The sequence below is a fragment of the Anguilla rostrata genome, chromosome 7 (genome assembly GCF_018555375.3).
Source record: "Anguilla rostrata isolate EN2019 chromosome 7, ASM1855537v3, whole genome shotgun sequence".
Taxonomy (NCBI): domain Eukaryota; kingdom Metazoa; phylum Chordata; class Actinopteri; order Anguilliformes; family Anguillidae; genus Anguilla; species Anguilla rostrata.
The window spans coordinates 30,247,968-30,268,735 of NC_057939.1; the positions used below are offsets into that span (position 1 = coordinate 30,247,968).

A 20,768-nucleotide genomic window follows, 5' to 3' on the forward strand; every position below is an offset into this window, starting at 1 on the left:
CACTATGCTGTTTTGTGCCACTGTGTGCATCCCATTGAACATGGGAAACAGAAAGAAAAGTAGAGAGTGGTCTGAAGAGATTAGAAAAAAGGTAATAGCCAAGCATGGTTAACGTGAAGGTTACAAGAACATCTCCAAAGAGCTTGATGGTCCTGTAACCATTGTTGCCAATATTATTAAGAAGTTTAAGGCCAATGGAACTGTAGCTAACATCTCTGGACGTGATCGCAAGAGGAAAATTGGCCCGAGATTGAACAGAAGGATTGCTCGAATGGCTGAGAAAGAACAAAGAAAAACTTCAATACAGATCCAAGCTGATCTTCAAGTTCAAGGCACAACAGTTTCAAATCGCACCATCCGTCGCTGTCTGAATGAAAATGGGTTCCATGGTAGAAGACCCAGGAAGACCCCACATCTAAGAGGGAGACACAAAAAAGCCAGACTGGACTTTGCCAAAATGCATGTTGACAAGCCACAGTCCTTCTGGGAGAATGTGCTTTAGACAGATGAAACTAAGTTAGTGCTTTTTGGTAAATCACAAGAAGAAAAAATGAAGCCTTCAAAGAAAAGAACACCATGCCTACCGTGAAACATGGAGGAGGCTCAGTGATGTTTTGGGGTTGCTTTGCTGCCTCAGACACTGGGTACCTTGAATCTGTGCAGGGCACAATTAAATCAGAAGACTATCAAGGCATTTCAGAGCGAAACATACAGCCTAGTGTCAGAAAGCTGTGTCGTAATGGCAGGTCATGGGTCTTCCAGCAAGATAATGACCCCGAACATACATCATAAAGCACCAAAAACTGGATGAGAAGGAAACATTGGACCATTCTGATGTGGCTTGCTATGAGTCTTGATCTGAATCCCATTGAACATCTGTGGAAAGAGCTGAAACTTGCAGTTGGGAGACGGCACCCATCAAACATGAGAGAACTGGAGCAGTTTGCTCAAGAAGAGTGGGCCAAACTACCAGTGGAGAAGTGTAGAAACCTTATTCAGAGTTACAGAAAGCGCTTGATTGCAGTTATTGCCTCCAAAAGCTGTGCTACAAAATATTAAGTTAAGGGAACCAATATTTTTGGCCATGCCATTTTCATTTGTTTTATTATTTTAAATAATATGTTAAGTTGTAAAGTAAAAGCAATGTTTCAGTTATATTCAGTGTGAAATAAAGAATGATGGATACCATATACTTTTGTCAGTTTCAACTTAATACAGAGAAAATTTAGTTTTTTTTTTTAAAACGGTGGAAGGGTACCAATATTTTCGGCCACGTCTGTATGTATGTGGTATGGATGGTAACCAAATGGTGATTGCTAGCAAGGTATGCTAATCAGCCCCTATCACACCCATAAATCACTTTGGCCTCACCCTGTTGGTGCTGTCTCCATGAGGCTTTGTTTCTGACCTACCCTTGACAATTGAGTTAGGTTGATTATGTTAGGTTAGGTTAATTGTTTTAAGTAACCAACCAAGAACACTGAAGCATGTATTGCATCTTTCCTTACACTGAATTAAAAAATACTGTGCTCTATTGCACCACCATGTGTTTCAATTGGGCCAAACTTCAGGTTGATGTTCTTGATGGGAGTGCCAATATCATTACCATGTTTCATCTATTTATGTTAAACCACTTGGACGTTATAAGCATTTATATGATAAGTCAACCGACATTTAAATTTATAGGTTTATGGCGGCCATGATTTTTGGTTTATCAACTTTGTTTGCATGACTTTTTAGGGGACCTTGACAAATTGATTCAAGTTCCATGTTGATATGTCAAATGGTTTAGGAGATGTGTTTTAAAGGCTTTTATAGTAATAAATTATAATAATAATAAGTTTGCAAACAGGCCTTACTGCAGGTGATCGAGGAGGGTTGTTGTGCCTGTTTACACAATGCTGGCAAACTGACAACTGGCACCAGCACTGGGGCCTCTTGTTGCAGTATGAGTCACTGAGGTGGTTACGATGGAGTCAAACGAAACTCAGCTTTAAATACCACACAGTCTTCATTTTATTTAAATAATAAATATGTATACCAGATTGTTACGGGTAATTTACCTATCTGATATTTGGCCCATTATCAATTTGTATTGCAATGTGTTTACTGCATGTTCAAATTAAGTACCTCTTTTACAGACATACAATTGTAGCTATAAACAATTTAAATGGTGGCCATTTAAAAACAGTCCAGCAAAAACCCTGTGAATTTTCAATCAAACATTACCAGCCAACACTGTCCAAACATGTGAAAGACGAATCTGTTCAAAATATTGTCAGTAATCTGCAGGAATTTGAAGGGTTAAAGTACTCTAAATAGGGTTCAGTGATGGTGATGAAGCAGCTGTTTCCTTCTTTCTCTGCTGGAAGGAGAAGTGCTGTTGGCAGGTCAGCAGTACCAGGGGGGTCATGAGGTAATGGGCACCCCATGATGAATGGCACATGGCTGACAGAGATCAGACCTGCTGATCATGTATCCTTCAAAAGGGAATCCCCATGAATCATGCTCTCTTTCCTTCCTTCAAACTGTGCTCAGTTACCTCAGTATTGCTTCATATCCACATAAGACATGCGTAAAAACATCTGCAGGCATAAGATGTCAAAATTACACACATATCACCCACTTGCAGCTTACTTCTTTTTAATTCTTTATTTGCTTAATTCTTATCCAGGGGTGCATACACAGATAATATTTTTGGACATACTGTCCATTTATGCAGTTGGATATTTTAGTAGTACCTTGTTCACAAGTACAATAGCAGTGCCCCACCGGGGAATCAGACCTGCAGCCTCTCAAATGTAAAGGCCAGTGTCTCAAGCATTGTGCCACCCTGCCAGCTGTTTTTAGCGTCCAATCCTCTTTACCAGCAGTAACCATGGTGTTGCTGTCATGCCTCTCAAATAGCATGTTTGTGTGCTTATATAAAAAGCAGGTCATCCTTGTCCCTCTTCTGTATCTTTGCCTCTTCTCCTTGCTCTATCTCTATATCACCCTCTGACGCAGTCGGTCATGATGTGAGGAAACGGTCTGCTTTTTCAGGGGTGTTATGGGTCTTGTGATACGGAATGCGGAAGCTGTGATTGTATTAATAGCGAAGTTGCATAAGCACAGTCACCGCCTTGCTGATGATCATAGAGGTAAAGGCAGTTCTGGCACACAGGCTGTGCATGCAGCAACATCATCCTGAAAATGAACAGAAAAATAATATTTAATTTTAGTTTGGAAAAAAAAAACCTAAACACAAATAAAAATAAAAAATCTACATTTCTATTTAATGTGAGTAGTTATGGATTTTTGTGTACTGTCTAAGAAATCCAAATAGTGTGGAAAAAGGGGGTTTAATGTGTTATAACTAATAGAAATTAATTATGAAGACACAATAAAGTAGTGAATTTTCAGTATATTAGCAGATTGAAAACACACCTGTTTACACTGCAACAGTCCCTGAATGCTGAACCTCTTAGCGCACAACCCCTAGTGGTGGGCACGCCGGCGTGCCTAGATTACTAAACTCAAACATTCGGTGCTACTGCAACCAAAGTGTGAGATGAAAACAGAAACGCGTTGTTTCAGTTTCATTAGTAGACGATACATGACAACTATGCCGAAAACGGAGTTTCGCAGCCCCACCATTGTCGCTCCGGTCGTTCATTTAAAGGAGTACCATGGTGATTTTCACACTTTCTCTGTTTTATGTGCTATTTGCACAAGAGGCATTGAAGAAACACAATGAGCAAAGTATTAAATATGTCCGTTCTGTATTTTTGGAGAAATATGCGTTTTAAATTCATCGTCCCATTTTCAACCGGTTGAGAAAGTTGTCATTTTTCTACGTCACGAATACAGTAACCACTCCTATTTCCACGCCCCGTAAAGAAATCTGACAGGACACACCGTCCTGCTGTTCAGACAATGCAAATATTTGACTAACGTTAGGTTCACTTAAATTAGAGTTCCTTTAGATTATTTCTGGTTATATTCATTTAGCTAGCTAGCTAACGTTAGCTAGCTAGGAGGTTTGCTTTCATAAGGCAATGTTATCGATAACGTTAGCTTGCTAGTTCGCTTTTATGAGGACGTTATAGTTGTGCTTTTATCTTAACTTGGCTAGCTAGATAGCAAAAATTGTAACTGGATACAAGTCAACGTCCTTACCTTAGCTATCTATCGATACTTGATATACTACTAAGCTAGCTAGCTTGTGAAAATTCAGTCTCCCAAAGAGAGCGCGTAGCATGGGGGTAGCTATGGTAACGGGGCACTGTCTGTCAATCATAGCTAACTGACAGTTCTCATTACCACGCCCAGACGGTTCGGGTGAATTTTTATAGTGGGAAATTTAGGCTTAGAAAAATACGTTTTAAAGTACATTGAAATGACTGAAGAATAAAAAAATTATGCACATTTGTTTTGTTGTTGCCTGAAGACAACTGGGAAGTGTCACGTTCAACCACCATGGTACTCCTTTAACACGCACCCCCTCCCTACAGTCTCATCTAAAAAACACCCCCCACCCTTGACATAATGGACAATATTTTCTATCTTGGCATTCATAAAAATATTCTTTCACCACTAAAAAATCGTATTCTGTCATAGCAACAAGATAAACCCGACAATAGCCTTAAGATATGCCTATACAACAGTGAAAACGCTGCTCACTGAATAACGAAATAAACTAGAAAAAGTTTTTTTAAATGATACCATGTCATTCTACAGTCAATATCTGGGACTAAATACTGAATAAATATAAAACCTTACTGTTGGTTTTACGTGTAGAGATGTCCCTTTTGAGGCTGCGTGGTCATATATTGTCTTGGACAATCCGTTTGGGAAATATACGCGCATCTGTGACGCCTGGGTATCTTCCAAAATAGCTGTGCGTAACACCACACCTGTTGTTTACGGCGTCGTCGCCCTTTTTAGTACAGTCTGGCTTGATTGACAATTCATTTATTCAGTAGGCGAGAGTATAAGCTTTCTAACGATGTATAAAATGTCTAATTCTGCTTTTGGAATAGCGTTTTATAGGTCAGCGTAACAGAAAATATTCTTAGCATCGCATTCACTTACGCATTCACTCTGTTAGCAGACAAATACGATGCACCTAACGAAACGTGGTCAAGGATATTTCGTAATTTCTTGGAAAATACTATTATTATTGAGGACTTCTGAACATAGCTAAGCCATATGTTTGCTGATAGACCTAGCTGACATCGTTTTCTGGAGCAAAACAGAAGCGAATAGAACAATATCATTGATACTGTCTCTGTCTCCATCTACTGAACATAGAGGAGATTTCATCATTGCTATGTAAGTATTACCGCTCAAAATATTTCGGTTATATACGTTATTTTTGAAATTGAGTATCTTTAAATAGGTTAGTGGTGTTATATAATGTAAATATTTCACACCGTAAAGTAAGCGTTAGATGGAAGTGTAATAGTTTTTGTGAAGCATGCAACAGTGATGACGTCAGAGCTGGAACATTGCCAAAACGTGTTGGACGGGTGAAAATTGTTTTCATGTTGTCTCATCCCCATACAAGAAAACATACGAGAGTACAGAGTATAGAAAGACACACGAGTTAATTATTACACATTTAGGTACTGTACCGCATTGTGTGACAATATTTTTGCATTATTTTTTAATCTGATAGCAATGTTTCATCTTAAACCCTCATAAGGGGCTCATTCATATGCTTTATTCAATTTTGGAGAGATTTTGGATATGTTTCTGGACACCTAGCTATTTTAGACCACTGCACTGACTGAAAGCTTGTAATTCCCATTTGAAAATTATGCAACAGTGATTTTCTTGAGTCAAAACAGTTGATTTGTAGTGAAATACATGGATATGTTATGATTTACAGCAATGCATAATTTAGACATTTTGGATAGATATGGAGATGCTGGGTACACTGCTTAGTTTTTGCTTCATACATCTATAGTAGTTCTACATATCCACCCTTAGATTTTATGAACTTGTGGTCAAGACGTTTTTGACCTAGCACATGTATAGTTTAACCTCCTGTATATATGCAATCTCTCAGTATTTCATTGCAAACTTAAAAAGTGCAAATTTATTTTTGTTTTTTTGTCAAAACAATTGCATTTGTGGCACTTTATTTCTTCCAAAATTATGAATATAAACTAATCTGCGTTAGTATTGTAAATTGTACAAATGTCTTGCTTCTTTTAAGCCATTTTTCAAGTCTTTGTGGTGTTCACATCTGGAGTTATAAAGCTTTAAATAGGGTACCCCCTAAATGGGCAAGGATTGGCAAGATTTGGCTTGTGCCTTAAGAGGTTAAAGGTTAATTCGCTTAAACTGTGCCTCATCTAACATTATTCCCTCCAAACCATTTGCTGTTTAAAGCACTTATACTCAGTCTCTTTCCTGGAGTTATTTACTTAAAATTATTCTGTAAGCATCATCTCCGTTCTTTACTAAACCTTTATGTATGTGTTTTAGTCGCTGTCTGCAAAATGGATAAGGGGCACTTGCCCTGAGTAGTATCTGTCCATCCAGATAGTTTAACTAAAATGTGACCAGTTTTCTAGATATTCGCAGCAGCTCATCCTGATAAAATGTGCCTTGCAGATAACGACTAAAACACATACATAAAGGTTTAGTAAAGAACGGAGATGATGCTTACAGCATAATTTTAAGTAAATAACTCCAGGAAAGAGACACTACTTTGGGTAAGAGGAAACATACCTTAATTTAATTTTTGGGTGAACTGCCCCTTTAAAAAAACGACTTGCACACTAACCACTTGCACAGATAAATTCTGCAAGGGCACTGCTGAGAGTCCTCCCAAATTGCAAAATCAATTGCATCACAATACTGTAGCAATATCCTGTTCATTCACATCTAATAGACCAAGGGGCCACCAGAGACATAAATGGGCTGGGCATGTATTGTTTTGTCCTGAGTTCCCCTTGCCACCACTGATAAAGCTACATTTATCGGTGGTGGCATTCTTCCTGTGTATCTTAACAGCCATTGGGAGAAAAGCTACAGAAGCACATTCTCCAGTGCTATCTTTGGAATGCCTTGTAGCCTTTTTTCTCATATTTGCATTCTCATAGATATGCAGGACTGCATGTGATAGATGGAAGTATTTTCCATGCACAAACCTTTCAGTGAAAACTCAGTAACACAGATGTGAAAGGAAGGAGTGTTGTAGGTAAGCTGAAGCAGATTAATATTAACTGATAGACTCGTATATAGCAAAAACCTGTGAACCCTGAAAATTTCATAGTAAGTATTCCCTTATTTTGTGGATCTGGATGCTTTGTAATGTAATAGGTTATGTATAATTCTATATTATGCTGACATATAATATCTGCTAATGTCTCGTCGACCCATTACAGGCCTTCTGGGTCTTTTCCTCATGTACTTCACCTCGAGATGTGTGAATTATAGGTATATAGCAGCAAGGTGTGTGTGTGTACTGAATATGTATGGAAGACTTCACTGTCATAATACCACGGAATATGGTAGACTCACTTCAGCTTTAGGAAACTATTTCTTACTGTCACCAGTCCCAGCTTCAGGCTTTAAGGGCTAGTGCTGCACCTGGCCTCCATCAGAAACCTTACACTGCAGCTCTCTGCTATTTCAGAGAAGCTGCCTAATATCCCTATATAGTGTCCTCCCGTTCTCTGTAAAACTTTAATTATTTGCACAGCTAATATCCCCTCCATCCAGTCTAGCTTCAAGGGTTTTGGTTGGGCGTGAGGTATATATGTGTATATGTGTGTGTGTGTGTGTGTGTGTGTGAGTAACAGTGTATTATTTGATGGCTTGTTTTCTGCTATAATGCTTTTTTGAAATTGTGTTAGACATTTTCTGTATCCATATCAAGGCTTATCTTTATGAGTACCTGTAAAATGAATACATTTAAATCTAAACATGTTCATACAAGTTATTTTCCATAAAGTGCAGTTCTGTGTGACACCCCCCCCCCCCCAACACCCATTTGAATACTATGTCAAATTGCTGAGCTGAACTGTGATTTGGGAGGAAAGACCTTTGAACAAGACAGCGATGTGGGAGTGAGAAAGAGAGGTGCCTCTGGGAGAGAGAAAGAAGGGGAATGAGAAAGCATTCTGAGAGAGAAAGAAAGAGGAAGAAAGGAGGGGGAGAGAGAGTGCGGGAGGGGGAGAGATGGGGAATAAAGAGTGCACAGAGAACATTTTTTATCCTCACCAACAAACAAACATGCAGACATACGCCCACATACACATGCACATACACTTGTGACAATCTGAGCTGAAAATGATGAAAAGAAAGAGCAGGAAAGGGAAGAGGGATGTGACGGGAGAGAAGGAGAGGGACGGAGGGGAGGACTATATAAGACCACGAAAGGAAGGAAGACAAGAGCAGAGTGACAGAAAGCACACAAACTCTGTACAGTACTCATTAGTCTTGGTTGTTGTATTATTGTCCACTTTGTGAGCAGCTTCACAATTCTTTCATCAGGAGTTACCTTGCAGTCAGTATAATTTTGTTTGCATTTTAGGCTTTGATTGCCCTTTTGACCAGCGATTGGCTCAGGAATTTACGCTTTATTGACGTCAGACTTCTATTTGTAAGGTAAATTCTTTTCATTGTTTGTCACACTGAGTGCAAGGTTACAGCCATTGGTGTGAACGGCAGTCACTTGAGTGAAATTCATTATCTTTGCAAGCGTTCAGCTTCCACACCAATTTAGCAATTTTCCTCCTTTTACATTTTTTCTCTCTTTCCCACACACTATCAGTCTCTTTTTTCCATCCTTCACTGTAGGAACAAGGGGAGGACAGACGTGAGAGAGAGGAAGACAGAAGAAGAGAGGGTATTCAGGAAGTGCAGAAAAGAGGAGCTGAAGATGTTAGGGTGTCTGAGTGGGGCAAGGGTTCGCTGCTGGCTTACCCTGGCCTCCGGGCTGCTGGAGTGTCTGTGTTTCGCTGGGACTGTTTTTGGGTGGGCCTCCCTGATGTTCGTCCTGAAGACCGAGGGGTACTTCAGCAACCTATGTGTGAATGCCACAGGATCCAATGGCACACACTACACAGGTGAGTTTACCATAATTCCCACAACTTTCCGTATAATAACTTGTTTTAAAAGTTATTTTCATACATTATGTTCAAAGTGCTTTTCAAATAAAAGAGCAGAGGAACAGCATGACAACTGCAAATTAATATGCAAGAATTTGAAGTAAATGCAGGTGCTGACAGAAAGAGGAATTAAAAAGCAAGTTTTTAACAATGCAGGTGATGTGAAGACACTCCCCTCCTCCCCCACAGACTGCAGCGGTCAGGATGAGCGCTTCTCCTTGGTTTTCACCATTGCCTCCTTCATGAATAACTTCCTGACTCTTCCCAATGGATTCCTCTTCGACCGCTTCGGCACTATGGTTGCCAGGCTTCTGGGAATGTAAGTTCACCAAGGTGTTTTTTTACTGAGGCATGCTAAATCACAGCCACTGAGAATGCTGCGAGTTGCAAAGGAGAGGGGGTATGTTTACAGGAGCTCGATTAACTGTCGCTATGATTCGCTATGGCCAAAGACATGCACTTCATTCAGTTATAATGTCAGACTGTGTGTATTTATGGAAGTAACTTAAGTTTCAAGTGGGCCATCAGGGCTCCTTTGTACTGTACTACACAGGAGGGGGATGTTGGGTGTGTGGTATATGCCCTTTTGGATGCCATGTGTGCTTGTGTAAAAAATAAAACAGAGGAGATGAGCACTCAGAGAGAGATGGAGAAATGTGTCCTAATGAAAGAAAAAAAGTTGATTAACCAGTATTTTTTGTCCTTGGTCCGTTTTCACTAAAGCATGCTGTACCGTACACATATTCTACTGCATCATTGTAACACCTAATTGCGTTTAACGCTAATGTGAGTCTGAATGGCTGGCATAGAGACCAAGTGCTTTGTGGCAGCCAGCTGTTAGTGTACAGCAAAACTAAACACACCATTCACTAATGAAGAGAACAGAGTACCCTCTGTCTCTCTGTCCATTTCTCTTTGACTCTCCCCCTCCCTCTCTCTTCGTCTGTCTGGTTCCTAAATCCCCCCCCCACACACACACACACACGGACACACACAAATGCATGCACACATACGCGCGCACATACACAAACACACAAAGAAATGTACACATGAACGCATACACACACGGACACGCATACCCACATACAGACACGCGTACGTACACACACACCCACACGCACACAAAGACACACACACGCACATATGCGTGCGCCCCACACATACACACATGCACATGCATGCACACAGGCAGGTGAATCCACATGTGCATGTATACACACATGCATGCACACTGGCACACACATACATGTGCACATGCACACGCACATACACAAATGCGCCAATACTCAAATTTGTAGCTCTGTACATTTTAATATGTGTGAGATTGGATTAGCAGGGGGAGGTTCAGGGAAGAGGGGGGGTTTACAGAGCTCTGCTCTGCTTCATTTGTGACAATGAGAAGTACAGGTCTGAACTTAGTGGGTTTTCATGAGTAGAGCGGTGTGAGAAACAGTGAGAGAGGGAGCAGATCTGACACAGATTCCAGTTGGAGAAGCCAGTAGGCAGGTCAGGGCAGCAGAGAGAAATTTCATCCAGAGGTGGAGGATTGGAAGGGAGCTGTGTTGATTTTATACAATTGTGAAAACTAGTGACAATCAGAGAGAGTGTTTGAGAGAGAGAGAAAGAGAGAGATAAAAAGTTTAATTTGTTTTTATAAGCTTTGCTAATACTGCTCTGATCGTCCTGCCAGTTGAGCTCTATTGAAAGGGATTGATTTCACTGACAACATACGTACTGATCTTATTTTATTTTGGGTTTTCTTTGCAGACCTTACATGTAGAAACAAAGAAAAATAAGAAGCTTATCTGACTGCAGTATGCTATACCCCTCTAAGCTTGTATTTATAATGCGTTCATGTAATTTGGGAATTACTGAAATTACCACCGTCCTGGCCGCTTCCCGTGAAGGCCTTTACTATGTCGTAACACTTAGATGGCATGTCGTAACACTTAGATGGCCCGGTGTGTATGTACACCTGCAGCGTTTCCATGCCGCAACTAAAAAAGTTGTCACACTAGTGTTGTCACGATGCCAAAATTTTGACTTTTAATGCGGGAGACACATTTCCCTGGGTTTTACATTTGACACAAAACTACCGAACGTCGGAAAATTCAAATACCAAATACCTTTTTTTTTTTTTAAGTACCGAAAAAAGTGCTGAAGTTTCGGAATACCGTGCAACACTACGTCAGACACATATTCCAATCCATTGCTCAGTTTAGCAGAGAATGCATATTTCAGAGCGCCTCAGAGATAGATAGGATAATGATACATATTTCATATAGCCTAATAAACACGACATTAAAAAAAACGAAACAAAAAACGAAATATCAACTCGACATCCCTGCTAGCATGCGTGCTGCGCGAAGAATACCTTATTATTTATTTAGACATTGGCAGACTACAGCATTTGCGTCTTTTGTTTATATTCAATAGTAATTGCAGCGAGAAACTGCAGCTGTAGACACAATAAAGTTTGTTATATTATGGTAACGGAATGAAGCGGACTACATATATAGGCTGTATTTACCGTCATTGTTTTATTATACCAGCGTGTTTTCGCGCATTTGCAGAGAAACTCAATTACTATCAATACAAATGGTTTAGCTATTTCTCAGCATAATGAGAGATGGAGATGGGACGAAAATAATTTTCAACCGTCCACCACGTTTTAGCAACGTTCCAACACTCTCGTCATCACTGTTCCATGGGTCACAAAAACTATTACACTAACGCTTACATTTTAGTGTGAAATATCCACATTATATAATACCACTAACCTATTTAAAGACACTCGATTTCAAAAATAACGTATATAACCAAAATATTTTGAGCAGTAATACTTAAATAGCAACATGACATTTTATCTGTGTTTAGTAGTATAGAGACAGAAAATCAATGACAAATTCCTATCCGCTTCTGTTTTGCGTCAGAAAACGATGTCAGATAGGTCTATCAGCAAAGAAATGGGTTAGCTATGCCCCGAAGTCCTCAATAATAATAGTACTCTCCAAGAAATTATGAAAATCGTAGACAACGTTTCGTTAGGTGCATCGTCTTTAATGCTACACCACAGTGAATGCGCAAGTGAATGCGATAAGAAAGTATTCCGTTACGCGGAACTATAAAACGCTATTCCAAATGCAAAATCAGACATGTTATACATCGTTAGAAAGCTTATACTCTCACCTACTGAATAAATGAACTGTCAGTTAAGCCAAATTGTACTAAAAACGGCGACAATGCCGTTAGCAACAGGAATCACAAACGGATTGTCCAAGACAATATATGACCACTCAGTCGCAAAAGGGACATCTCTACGCGTAAAACCAATGGTAAGATTGTATATTTATTCAATGCTTAGTCCCAGATATTGACTGTAGATGAGATGGTATAATTAAAAAAAAACTTTGTCTCGTTTATTTCGTTATTCAGTAAGCAGCGTTTTCACTGCTGTATTGGCATATTTTAGGGCAAATGTCGGGTTTATCTTGTTGTTATGGAATATTACATTACATTACATTACAGGCATTTGGCAGACGCTCTTATCCAGAGCGACGTACATGTATAACCATAACCAGGAACAAGTGTGTCGAAAACCGTAGAGGGCAGTAGCCTACCGTTCCAAGTGCAGGGAACAACCGCATAGTTCAACTTGGACCCTGTAGGTTAAACTGATTAACACTAACACAAACAAGAACAGCAACAACGCAGTCTATGCAAAAATACAAGCAATAGTTAAGACGAGTGCATTAACTAAGTCACCTACGAAACAGCTAACTAGTTACAACCCTAACCTTACAGTCAATTTTGAGATTAAATTGAGAATACGATTTCTCTCAGCATAATGACGGATGTAAAGAGTAAACAAACTCACCCGTTATTGTCTTCAAATGGATCCGTGCCAAAGAAAAGTAATGATTCATCCTCTCAAAGCTTTACCGTAGCGTATTATTTATTTAGACATTGGCAGAGTACAGCATGAATTGCGTCTTTTGTTAATATTCAATGTTAGAAATTGCAGCGAGAAACTGCAGCTGTAGACACAAGATAGTCTGTTATGTTATGGTAGCAACGGAACGAAGCGGACTATATATGTATAACCGTCATTGTTTCATTATACCAGCGTGTTTTAGCGCGTTTGCACAGAAACTCAGAACCTATCAATAAAATGGTTTAGCTATTTCTCAGCATAATGACAGATACAAAGACTAAACGAACTCACCCGATACTGTCTTCAAATGGATCCATGCTCAAGAAAAGTAATTATACATCCTCTCAAAAAGCTTTTACTAACAAACTTTTGGTATCCTAGCATGCACTCTGGGTGGCACTGTCTTCCATTCCTTCCCGGACGGTCAGACCCTCCCCTCACTGATAAAAACTAGACCCTACGGTGTCGGATTACTTGCGTCGCCATGGATGTCGCTTGCCGTAAAGAAGTTTACTAGATGTCGTAACACTTAGATTTGGAGCTCCAGCTCTTCCGCACCCCTACTAATAAAAAAGTCGAAATGGCGGGCAAACAGTATGGCGGCCATAGGTGCTCCCAAAAGCAAAGTTGTAGAGCACATTCAGATGCATCGGTCGATGAAGTTTTGTGTTGATCTGACTTACGGTGTAGGAGTTATGGACTTTTAAAGTATGACCCTTTGTTATAGCGCCACCATCTGGTCGACATAGGTGATTTTTCGTGCCTGAGTAGTGGGGGGCCATAGGAACCCAGCTACCAAATTTGGTTGGTCTAAAACTTATGGTTGCTGAGCCTCAGACATTTTAGTGGAGAAAACTTCCACGCCCCAACTAAAAAGTCTAAATGGCGGGCAAACAGTATGGAGGACATAGGTGGTGCCAATGGCAAAGTTGTAGAGCACGTTCAGATGCATAGGCCGATGAAGTTTTGTGTTGATCTAACTTATGGTGTGTGAGTTATGACCTTTTAAACATGACCCTTTGTTATAGCGCCACCATCTGGCCGACATACGTGATTTTTAGTGCCTGAGTAGTGGGGGGCCATAGGAACCCACCTGCCAAATTTGGTTGCTCCAGGACTTATGGTTGCTGAGCCTCAGGCACTTTTAGCGGAGAAAAATAATAAGAATAATCCTAACAAAAACAATAGGGTTCCACCAGCTTCGCTGCTTTGACCCCTAATAATAATAATCCTAACAAATACAATAGGGTTCCACCAGCTTCGCTGCTTGGACCCCTAAATATGGTAAATATGGGAACTTTCTGATTGCTCCAGTATCTCCAACCTAGCGGTAAAAAATACGGAAGTCTGTGAATGCAGCAAGAAAAATTGCTCCACGACTAACTTGCAAACCATTCATGCTAACAGAATCATAATATAATTTTTTATTTGCACCAATTTGCCTCTGTTTATCTCTGTTTCTGATTAATTGTAGGACTTCTACCTACTACAATTAGTTGGGTATACTTAGCGAGAAATGGAAAGAGCTACCTGTTATAATTATATTTCTAACGAACTAGAGCAGCCGATAGGCTACATGTTTTACCGGTGTCCATAGATATCGGATCAAGCTCAAGTTATCTTAATTTTTCCCGTTGTGCACAAGTGTTCATAGATGTCAACATACAACTGTTTTGAGAGCCAAACAAGTGCACCCTAATCAGTGTGAAACGCATGAACACTTCCAAGTCGTTCCAATGAGAAGTTGCACCTGTTGGCATACTATTTAAACCCCAAGCAAACTGATAAGCTTTGCTTTAGTGTCAACTTGCGTTACACGAAAGCCGGTAACTTGGTCTGTTTTGGTAAGAGGTTTAGTTACTCTTACGCGAAGAGTTACTGCGGAACTGAATTTTTGAGGTTATTGGATTGTGGGCTACTAAGTTAGCATCACTATCCTTACTCATTTCCCCTACTCTCTCGTGGTTCTTTTGACAGTCCTCTGTGCGAGGGCTGTTTTCTTAAAGTTCTCACGTTCACCATTCTTTTCAGACTGTGTTTTGTTTTAGTAGACTCAGTACTCATTAAGCCTTAGTTCTTCACCCTGTACTCGGGGCATTAAAGCTTTTTCTTTGGGATAATCTCCCATAGGAGTATTGGTTTTCTTTTCGTTAATTGTTTTCCCTATCCTTTTGTATCTAACGAGACTTAGTGGTTATTCCACCCCAGGTGGTTAACTTAAAGTTCCCTGCTAAGTCGCGTTTGGTCTCCCTACTTCCCCTCTCCTTTACAATAGCAGGAGAGTAACAGAAGGGTATTGGCGAAAGGAGGTAGCATAGAAGAAGATAACAGCGGGGCATTGACGAAGGAGGAAATGATGCAGGTGAGTATCAGAAGGAAATTGGTGAAGTAGGTACCATAGCAGGAGAGTAACAGAGGGGATTTGGTGAGGAGGTAATGTGGCAGGAGAGTAAACGAGGGGCATTGACAAAGGAGGTTGTGTAGCAGGTGAGTAACAGAGGCAAATTGTGAAAGGAGGTAGCATAGCAGGTGAGTAACAAAAGGGCATTGGGGAAGGAAGTAGCATAGCAGAAAAGTAACAAAAGGGCATTGGTGAAAGAGGTAATGTGGCAGGAGAATAAAAGAAGGGCATTGAGGAAGGAGGTAACAGCAGGAGAGTAACAGAAGGGCATTGGGGAAGAAAGAGAAAATAGCGTAACAGCAAAGTAACAGAAAAGCATTGGCGAAGGAGGTAGTGTAGCGGGTGAGTAACAGAGAGGCATTGGGGAAGGAGGTAGCGTAGCAGGAGAGAAACAGAGGGGCATTGCCGAAGGAAGTAGTGTAGCAGGTGAGTAACAGAGAGGCATTGAGGAAGGAGGTAGCGTAGCAGGAGACCCATAGGAAAGCAAAATCCAAGAAGCAATCTCATAGTTGTTTCTTTCATTTCTCCTAGACACATATGAGCCATTTTTAATACTAAGGTGAGACCAAAGGCTTTTTCTCCTACTTCTCAAATTCAACTCAGGAGAAACAACCACATATAATCTCATTTATGTCTTACTCTGATCAAAACAAGAGATCTCTAAATTATCTTAAATAAGTCTAATTTAGGTCTCCTGAACATGGGACCATGAGATCAGAGAAAGAGATCAAAGACAACTCAGCTATGACTCCTAGGATCTCATGATTCTTCTCAAATATGTCTCAGTTTTCTCATAGTGACCTCATGAGAAACAACCGCATCTCAATTCAATATCCATTCGTCTTACTGAAGTCTCAAATTCATTCTCTCATCTTTTCTCCTAAGGGGGTTTTAGGAGCAACAATTCAGATTGAAGTGATCTTAAAAAGATGTACAATTGAGATCTTACTACTTTCTCAAGAGTTAAAGAAAAGATTATCCTGAGCAAAAGATTTTTCCTCTGGGGAGTCACAGAGGTGCACTGGCGAAGGAGGTAGCGTAGCAGGTGAGAAACAGAGGGGCATTGGGGACGGAGGTAGCATAGCAAGGGATTAAGAGAAGGGCTTTAGGGAAGGAGGTAGCATAGCAGGAGAGATACAAAGGGGCATTGGCGAAAAAGGTAGTGTAGCAGGAGAGTAACAGAGGCGGAGTGAAGAAGGAGGTAGCGTAGCAGGAGAGTAAAAGAGGGGCAGTAGGGAAGGAGGTAGTGTAGCTGGTGAGTAACAGAGGGGAATTGTGGAAGGAGGTAGCATAGCTGGAGAGTAATAGAGGGACATTGGCGAAGAAGGTAGCGTTGCAGGTGAGTAATAGAGGGGGATTGGCGAAGGAGGTAGCATAGCAGGTGAGTAATAGAAGGGCAGTAGGGAAGGAGGTAGCAAAGCAGGAGTGTAACAGAGGTGGATTGGTGAAGGAGGTAATGTAGATGGAGAATTAAAGAGGGGCATTGTAGAAGGCAGTAGCGTAGCAGGAAATTAACAAAGAGGCATATAGCAAAGGAGGTAGTGTAGCAGGAGAGTAACAGAGGGGCATTGAGGAAAGAGGTAGCGTAGCAGGAGAGTGACAGAAAGGCATTGGTGAAAGGGGTAGCATAGCAGGACAGTAACACTGGGGCATTGGTGAATGAGGTAGTGTAACAGGAGAACAGAGGGACATTCAGGAAGGAGGTAGAATAGCAGGAGAGTAACAGAGGGGCATTGGGGAAGGACCTAGTGCAGCAGGTGAGTAACAGAGGGGCACTGAAGAAGGAGGTAGCATAGCGGGAGAGTAACAAAGTGGCATTAGGGAAGGAAGTTAGCGTAACCGGAGAGTAACAGAAAGGCATTGGTGAAGGATGTAGCATAGCAGGAGAGTAACCGAAGGGCATTGGGGAAGGAGATAGCATAGCAGGAGAGTAACAGGAAGGCATTGGGTAAGGAGGTAGCATAGCAGCGGAGTAACAGAGGGGCATGGGGGAAGGAAGTAGCATAGTTGGAGAGTAACAGAAAGGCATTGGTGAAGGAGGTAGCATAACAGAAGAGTAAAAGAGGGGCATTGTGGAAAGAGGTTGCATGGCAGGAGAGTAACAGAGGCACATTGGCGAAGGAGTTAGTGTAGCAGGTGATCAACAGAGGGGCATTGGCAAAGGAGGTAGCGTAGCAGGAGAGTAACAGAAGGGCATCTTTGGGGAAGGAGGTACCATAGCAGTAGCAGGAGTGAAATAAAAGGGCATTGAGGAAGGAGGTAGCATAGCAGTAGCAGGAGAGCAATAAAAAGGCAGTGGGGAAGGAAGTAGCTCAGCAGGAGATTTACAGAGGGGCATCATTGGGGAAGGAGGTAGCATTGCAGTAGCAGGAGAGCAATAAAATGGCATTGGGGAAGGATGTGGCATAGCAGTAGCAGTAGAGTAATAGAAGGGCATTGGGGAAGGAGTTAGCATAGCAGGAGAGTAACAGAGGGGCATCATTGGGGAAGGAGGTAGCATAGCAGTAATAGGAGAGTAACTGAAGGGCATTGGGGAAGGAGGTAGCATAGCAGTAGCATGAGAGTAATAGAAGGGCATTGAGGAAGGAGGTAGTATAGCGGTAGCAGGAGAAGTGGTCAGTGGTAGGAATTTTCAGCTGTATAAATGCTTAGTTGGGAAAAGAAAATGTGAGCTTTATAAGTCACTGTGGATAAAGGTGTCTACTGAAAAAATAAACTAAGTGGAGCTGGGAGAGGCTGTCTGAAAAACAGAAAGACCACACATCTGTTTTTACTTTAGGATGGAGGGACAGAGGAAGGGGGAGGCAAAGGTCACAGACACTACTGGGGTTTTTAACAAATGAAACCTACACCTCCCCACTCCTTCCCAAAATAAACTCTCTTCCCTAACATCAAAAACTGCCCTCTCTCCCTTCCCTAGCCTTGGGCCATACATTTGGTCACCTTTTAATGGCTAGGTTAATTTTTGTGATGCACCTGGCCAGCTGTGCACTTTTAATGGTTAAACTATTTTGTGTAATGTTTTCTTTTTTCCCCCCAGATCACTGTACACCACTGGTACCTTGCTAATTGCCTTGTCACACCCAGGTACGTTTCCTGCCTCAACCGTTTAATGTGCCTCAGTGGAATATACAGTAATAAGCCAAACAGAAAATTTGTGCTCTCCATCTCTCTTTCATCCACAGAAACTTCACTCCTACTCTTCCCAGCTCTGTGCTTCATCGCTGTGGGGGGAATTTTGTTACTGGTCACCAACATGCAGGTGTGTGCGTGTGTGTGTGTGTGTGTGTGTGTGTTAAGCTGGGTGTATACTTGATACAAAGGCAAACTCAGCTGGAATTTAACCACAGCCAAACACGTGTATACTCATTGTAGCTTGGAACTGTTCATTTAGTGACACTCCACGCCAGTGATAACCATGGAGAACATGGAAGTGACAATGTTTCCCGCACCATTTCATTAAAAAATTTTCATCAATCATCCTTTATTTATCAAGCACATTTCATACACCTTAGTAGAACGCAAAGTGGTTCACAATAAATTAAAAGAAAATATAAATTAAGAAGTTAAGGAGGCATTAAAAATATTCTGAAATACAACAAATTGCAAAGGAGATGCAATGAAATGAATAAGAAGAAAATAAAATAAATAATAGGACCAGTAAGAATTCATGTAAAAGCAATGCTAAAAGGATATGTCTTGAGATCCTTTTTGGAACCATCCAAGGACTAAACAGCCATAAACATTAAATGCTGCCTTGCCAAAAATCCTGCATCCTGTATCTAGGTGTGAACAATAGCTTTCTGTCAGAAGATCTGAGAGCCCTGTTGGCCACATACCTTAAAAGAAAGTCAGATATGTAGGGCTAGGCCATTAAGAGACTTATAAACTAAAAGAAAAATTTTAAAATCAATCCCAAAATGAACAGGTAGCCAACTAAGAGCTTTTAAAACAGGAGTTTTGTGTGCTGCCTTTTTGGTTTTAATCAATAAACGAGCAGCAGAACATGACTGATTGATAATAGATAATGATAGAGCAGAGAAGTCTTTGAACCCGCAAGAAGAACCTGTCTTGTTCTGATTTAACTGTAAAAAGATTTTTTCAGATCTTAATGTCCAAGATACAGTTTCTAAGGGCTTCTAATGGCCTTTTGTCATTGGGGGACATGGAGATGTAAAGATGAGTATCACCAGCATAACTCTGAAATTGTGTCTCCTGTTAACACCTCAAAGGCAGCATATAAACATTAAAAAACACTGATCCTAGAATTGTTCCTTGAGGGACATCACATGTGACATTAATCAGAAGTGTGCTCACCCAAGTTAACAATGAAGGAATAGTCGTTAGGTAGCTCTTAAACCAGTTAAGAGCAGTGCCTGTGCCACCCATCCATTTTTCTAGTCTGTCTAAGAGAATGGTATGGCCAACAGTGTCAAAGGCAGAACTTAAAACTGTGCATGCACAAAACGAGACTGCAATTTTTCCATTGGAGGTTAAAAACTAATTCAATTGTTTAAGCACTAATTTATCTCATTTATGGTTTTACTAAAAAAAGGGTAGGTTAGAAAGTGGCCTGAAACATTTAAGAACAAACTGGTTTTCTTTAACAGTGGCTTCACTAAATTAGATTTAAGAGCAGATAGGAACTTCCCAGTTTGAAGTGAGTACTTAGTAATACTTAAGACATCTTCAGATAGAGCACTAAAAACCATTAAAAAAAGAGATGTCTAAAAGACTGGTTGAGGACTTGAGTTGTTACAACTTTGAGCAGCACGACATGATTAATAATTTCAAAGCAATCTAAGATGCCTCTGCATGGAGGGATAGTGGGTTTGATTACATCAAGCTCATGGGTAGGGATTTGAACACCACAATGAACATTTTCAACTTTGCCTTTTAAAAAAGAAACAAATTTTGTGCATTTTGATATGGTGAAAAAATTGCTTGTGTGGACATCGCGATGAATGAGAAGGCAATCAGTAGTGGAAAGAGCTTTCTGGGATGTTATGCTTTTTTAAAAATCAGTTATCATTTTTGAAAAATGCTACTGTCTAGCCAAATTAAAGGTATTCTATGCAGAATTTTTAGCCTGTGTTTACAATCAAAGAAGTCTCCTCCTTCATCTTCAGCCCCACACATTCACCCCCAAGTACCAGTCTAAGTCACTGATGTGAATTCATTAGAAACTACAGGTAAATTTTCCTGTAAAATAAAAATTAATTTACTGGATTATTTAAAATTTAATTACAGTTCGGTGTTCAAGGATTACCGTTTAGGGGGTCACTCTCAGCTACCCTGTTAGTGGCACAGCACTCTGAATACTGAA

At 40.6% G+C, this 20,768-nt stretch overlaps 1 protein-coding gene and 1 long non-coding RNA gene across 6 annotated transcripts in view; both read left to right on the plus strand.

Annotated features, from left to right (window-relative positions):
* LOC135259558 (uncharacterized) overlaps positions 1 to 20,768 on the plus strand; it is a 355,375-nt gene that overhangs the window by 109,300 nt on the left and 225,307 nt on the right. The gene's annotated exons all lie outside the window — the stretch shown is intronic.
* LOC135259539 (equilibrative nucleobase transporter 1-like) overlaps positions 6,963 to 20,768 on the plus strand; it is a 42,847-nt gene continuing 29,041 nt past the window's right edge. Inside the window, exons 1-6 of one of the 5 annotated variants that reach the window (XM_064344051.1) lie at positions 6,963 to 7,266; positions 8,531 to 8,604; positions 8,771 to 9,065; positions 9,264 to 9,426; positions 18,483 to 18,529; positions 18,628 to 18,704. In XM_064344051.1, coding sequence (XP_064200121.1) covers positions 8,879 to 9,065; positions 9,264 to 9,426; positions 18,483 to 18,529; positions 18,628 to 18,704 — 474 coding nt within the window. In that variant the 5' untranslated portion in view covers positions 6,963 to 7,266; positions 8,531 to 8,604; positions 8,771 to 8,878. Of the gene's footprint in view, positions 7,267 to 8,333; positions 8,605 to 8,770; positions 9,066 to 9,263; positions 9,427 to 18,482; positions 18,530 to 18,627; positions 18,705 to 20,768 lie in introns of those variants that run through there. The other 4 variants (XM_064344050.1, XM_064344054.1, XM_064344052.1 and 1 more) reach the window with 4 other exon arrangements.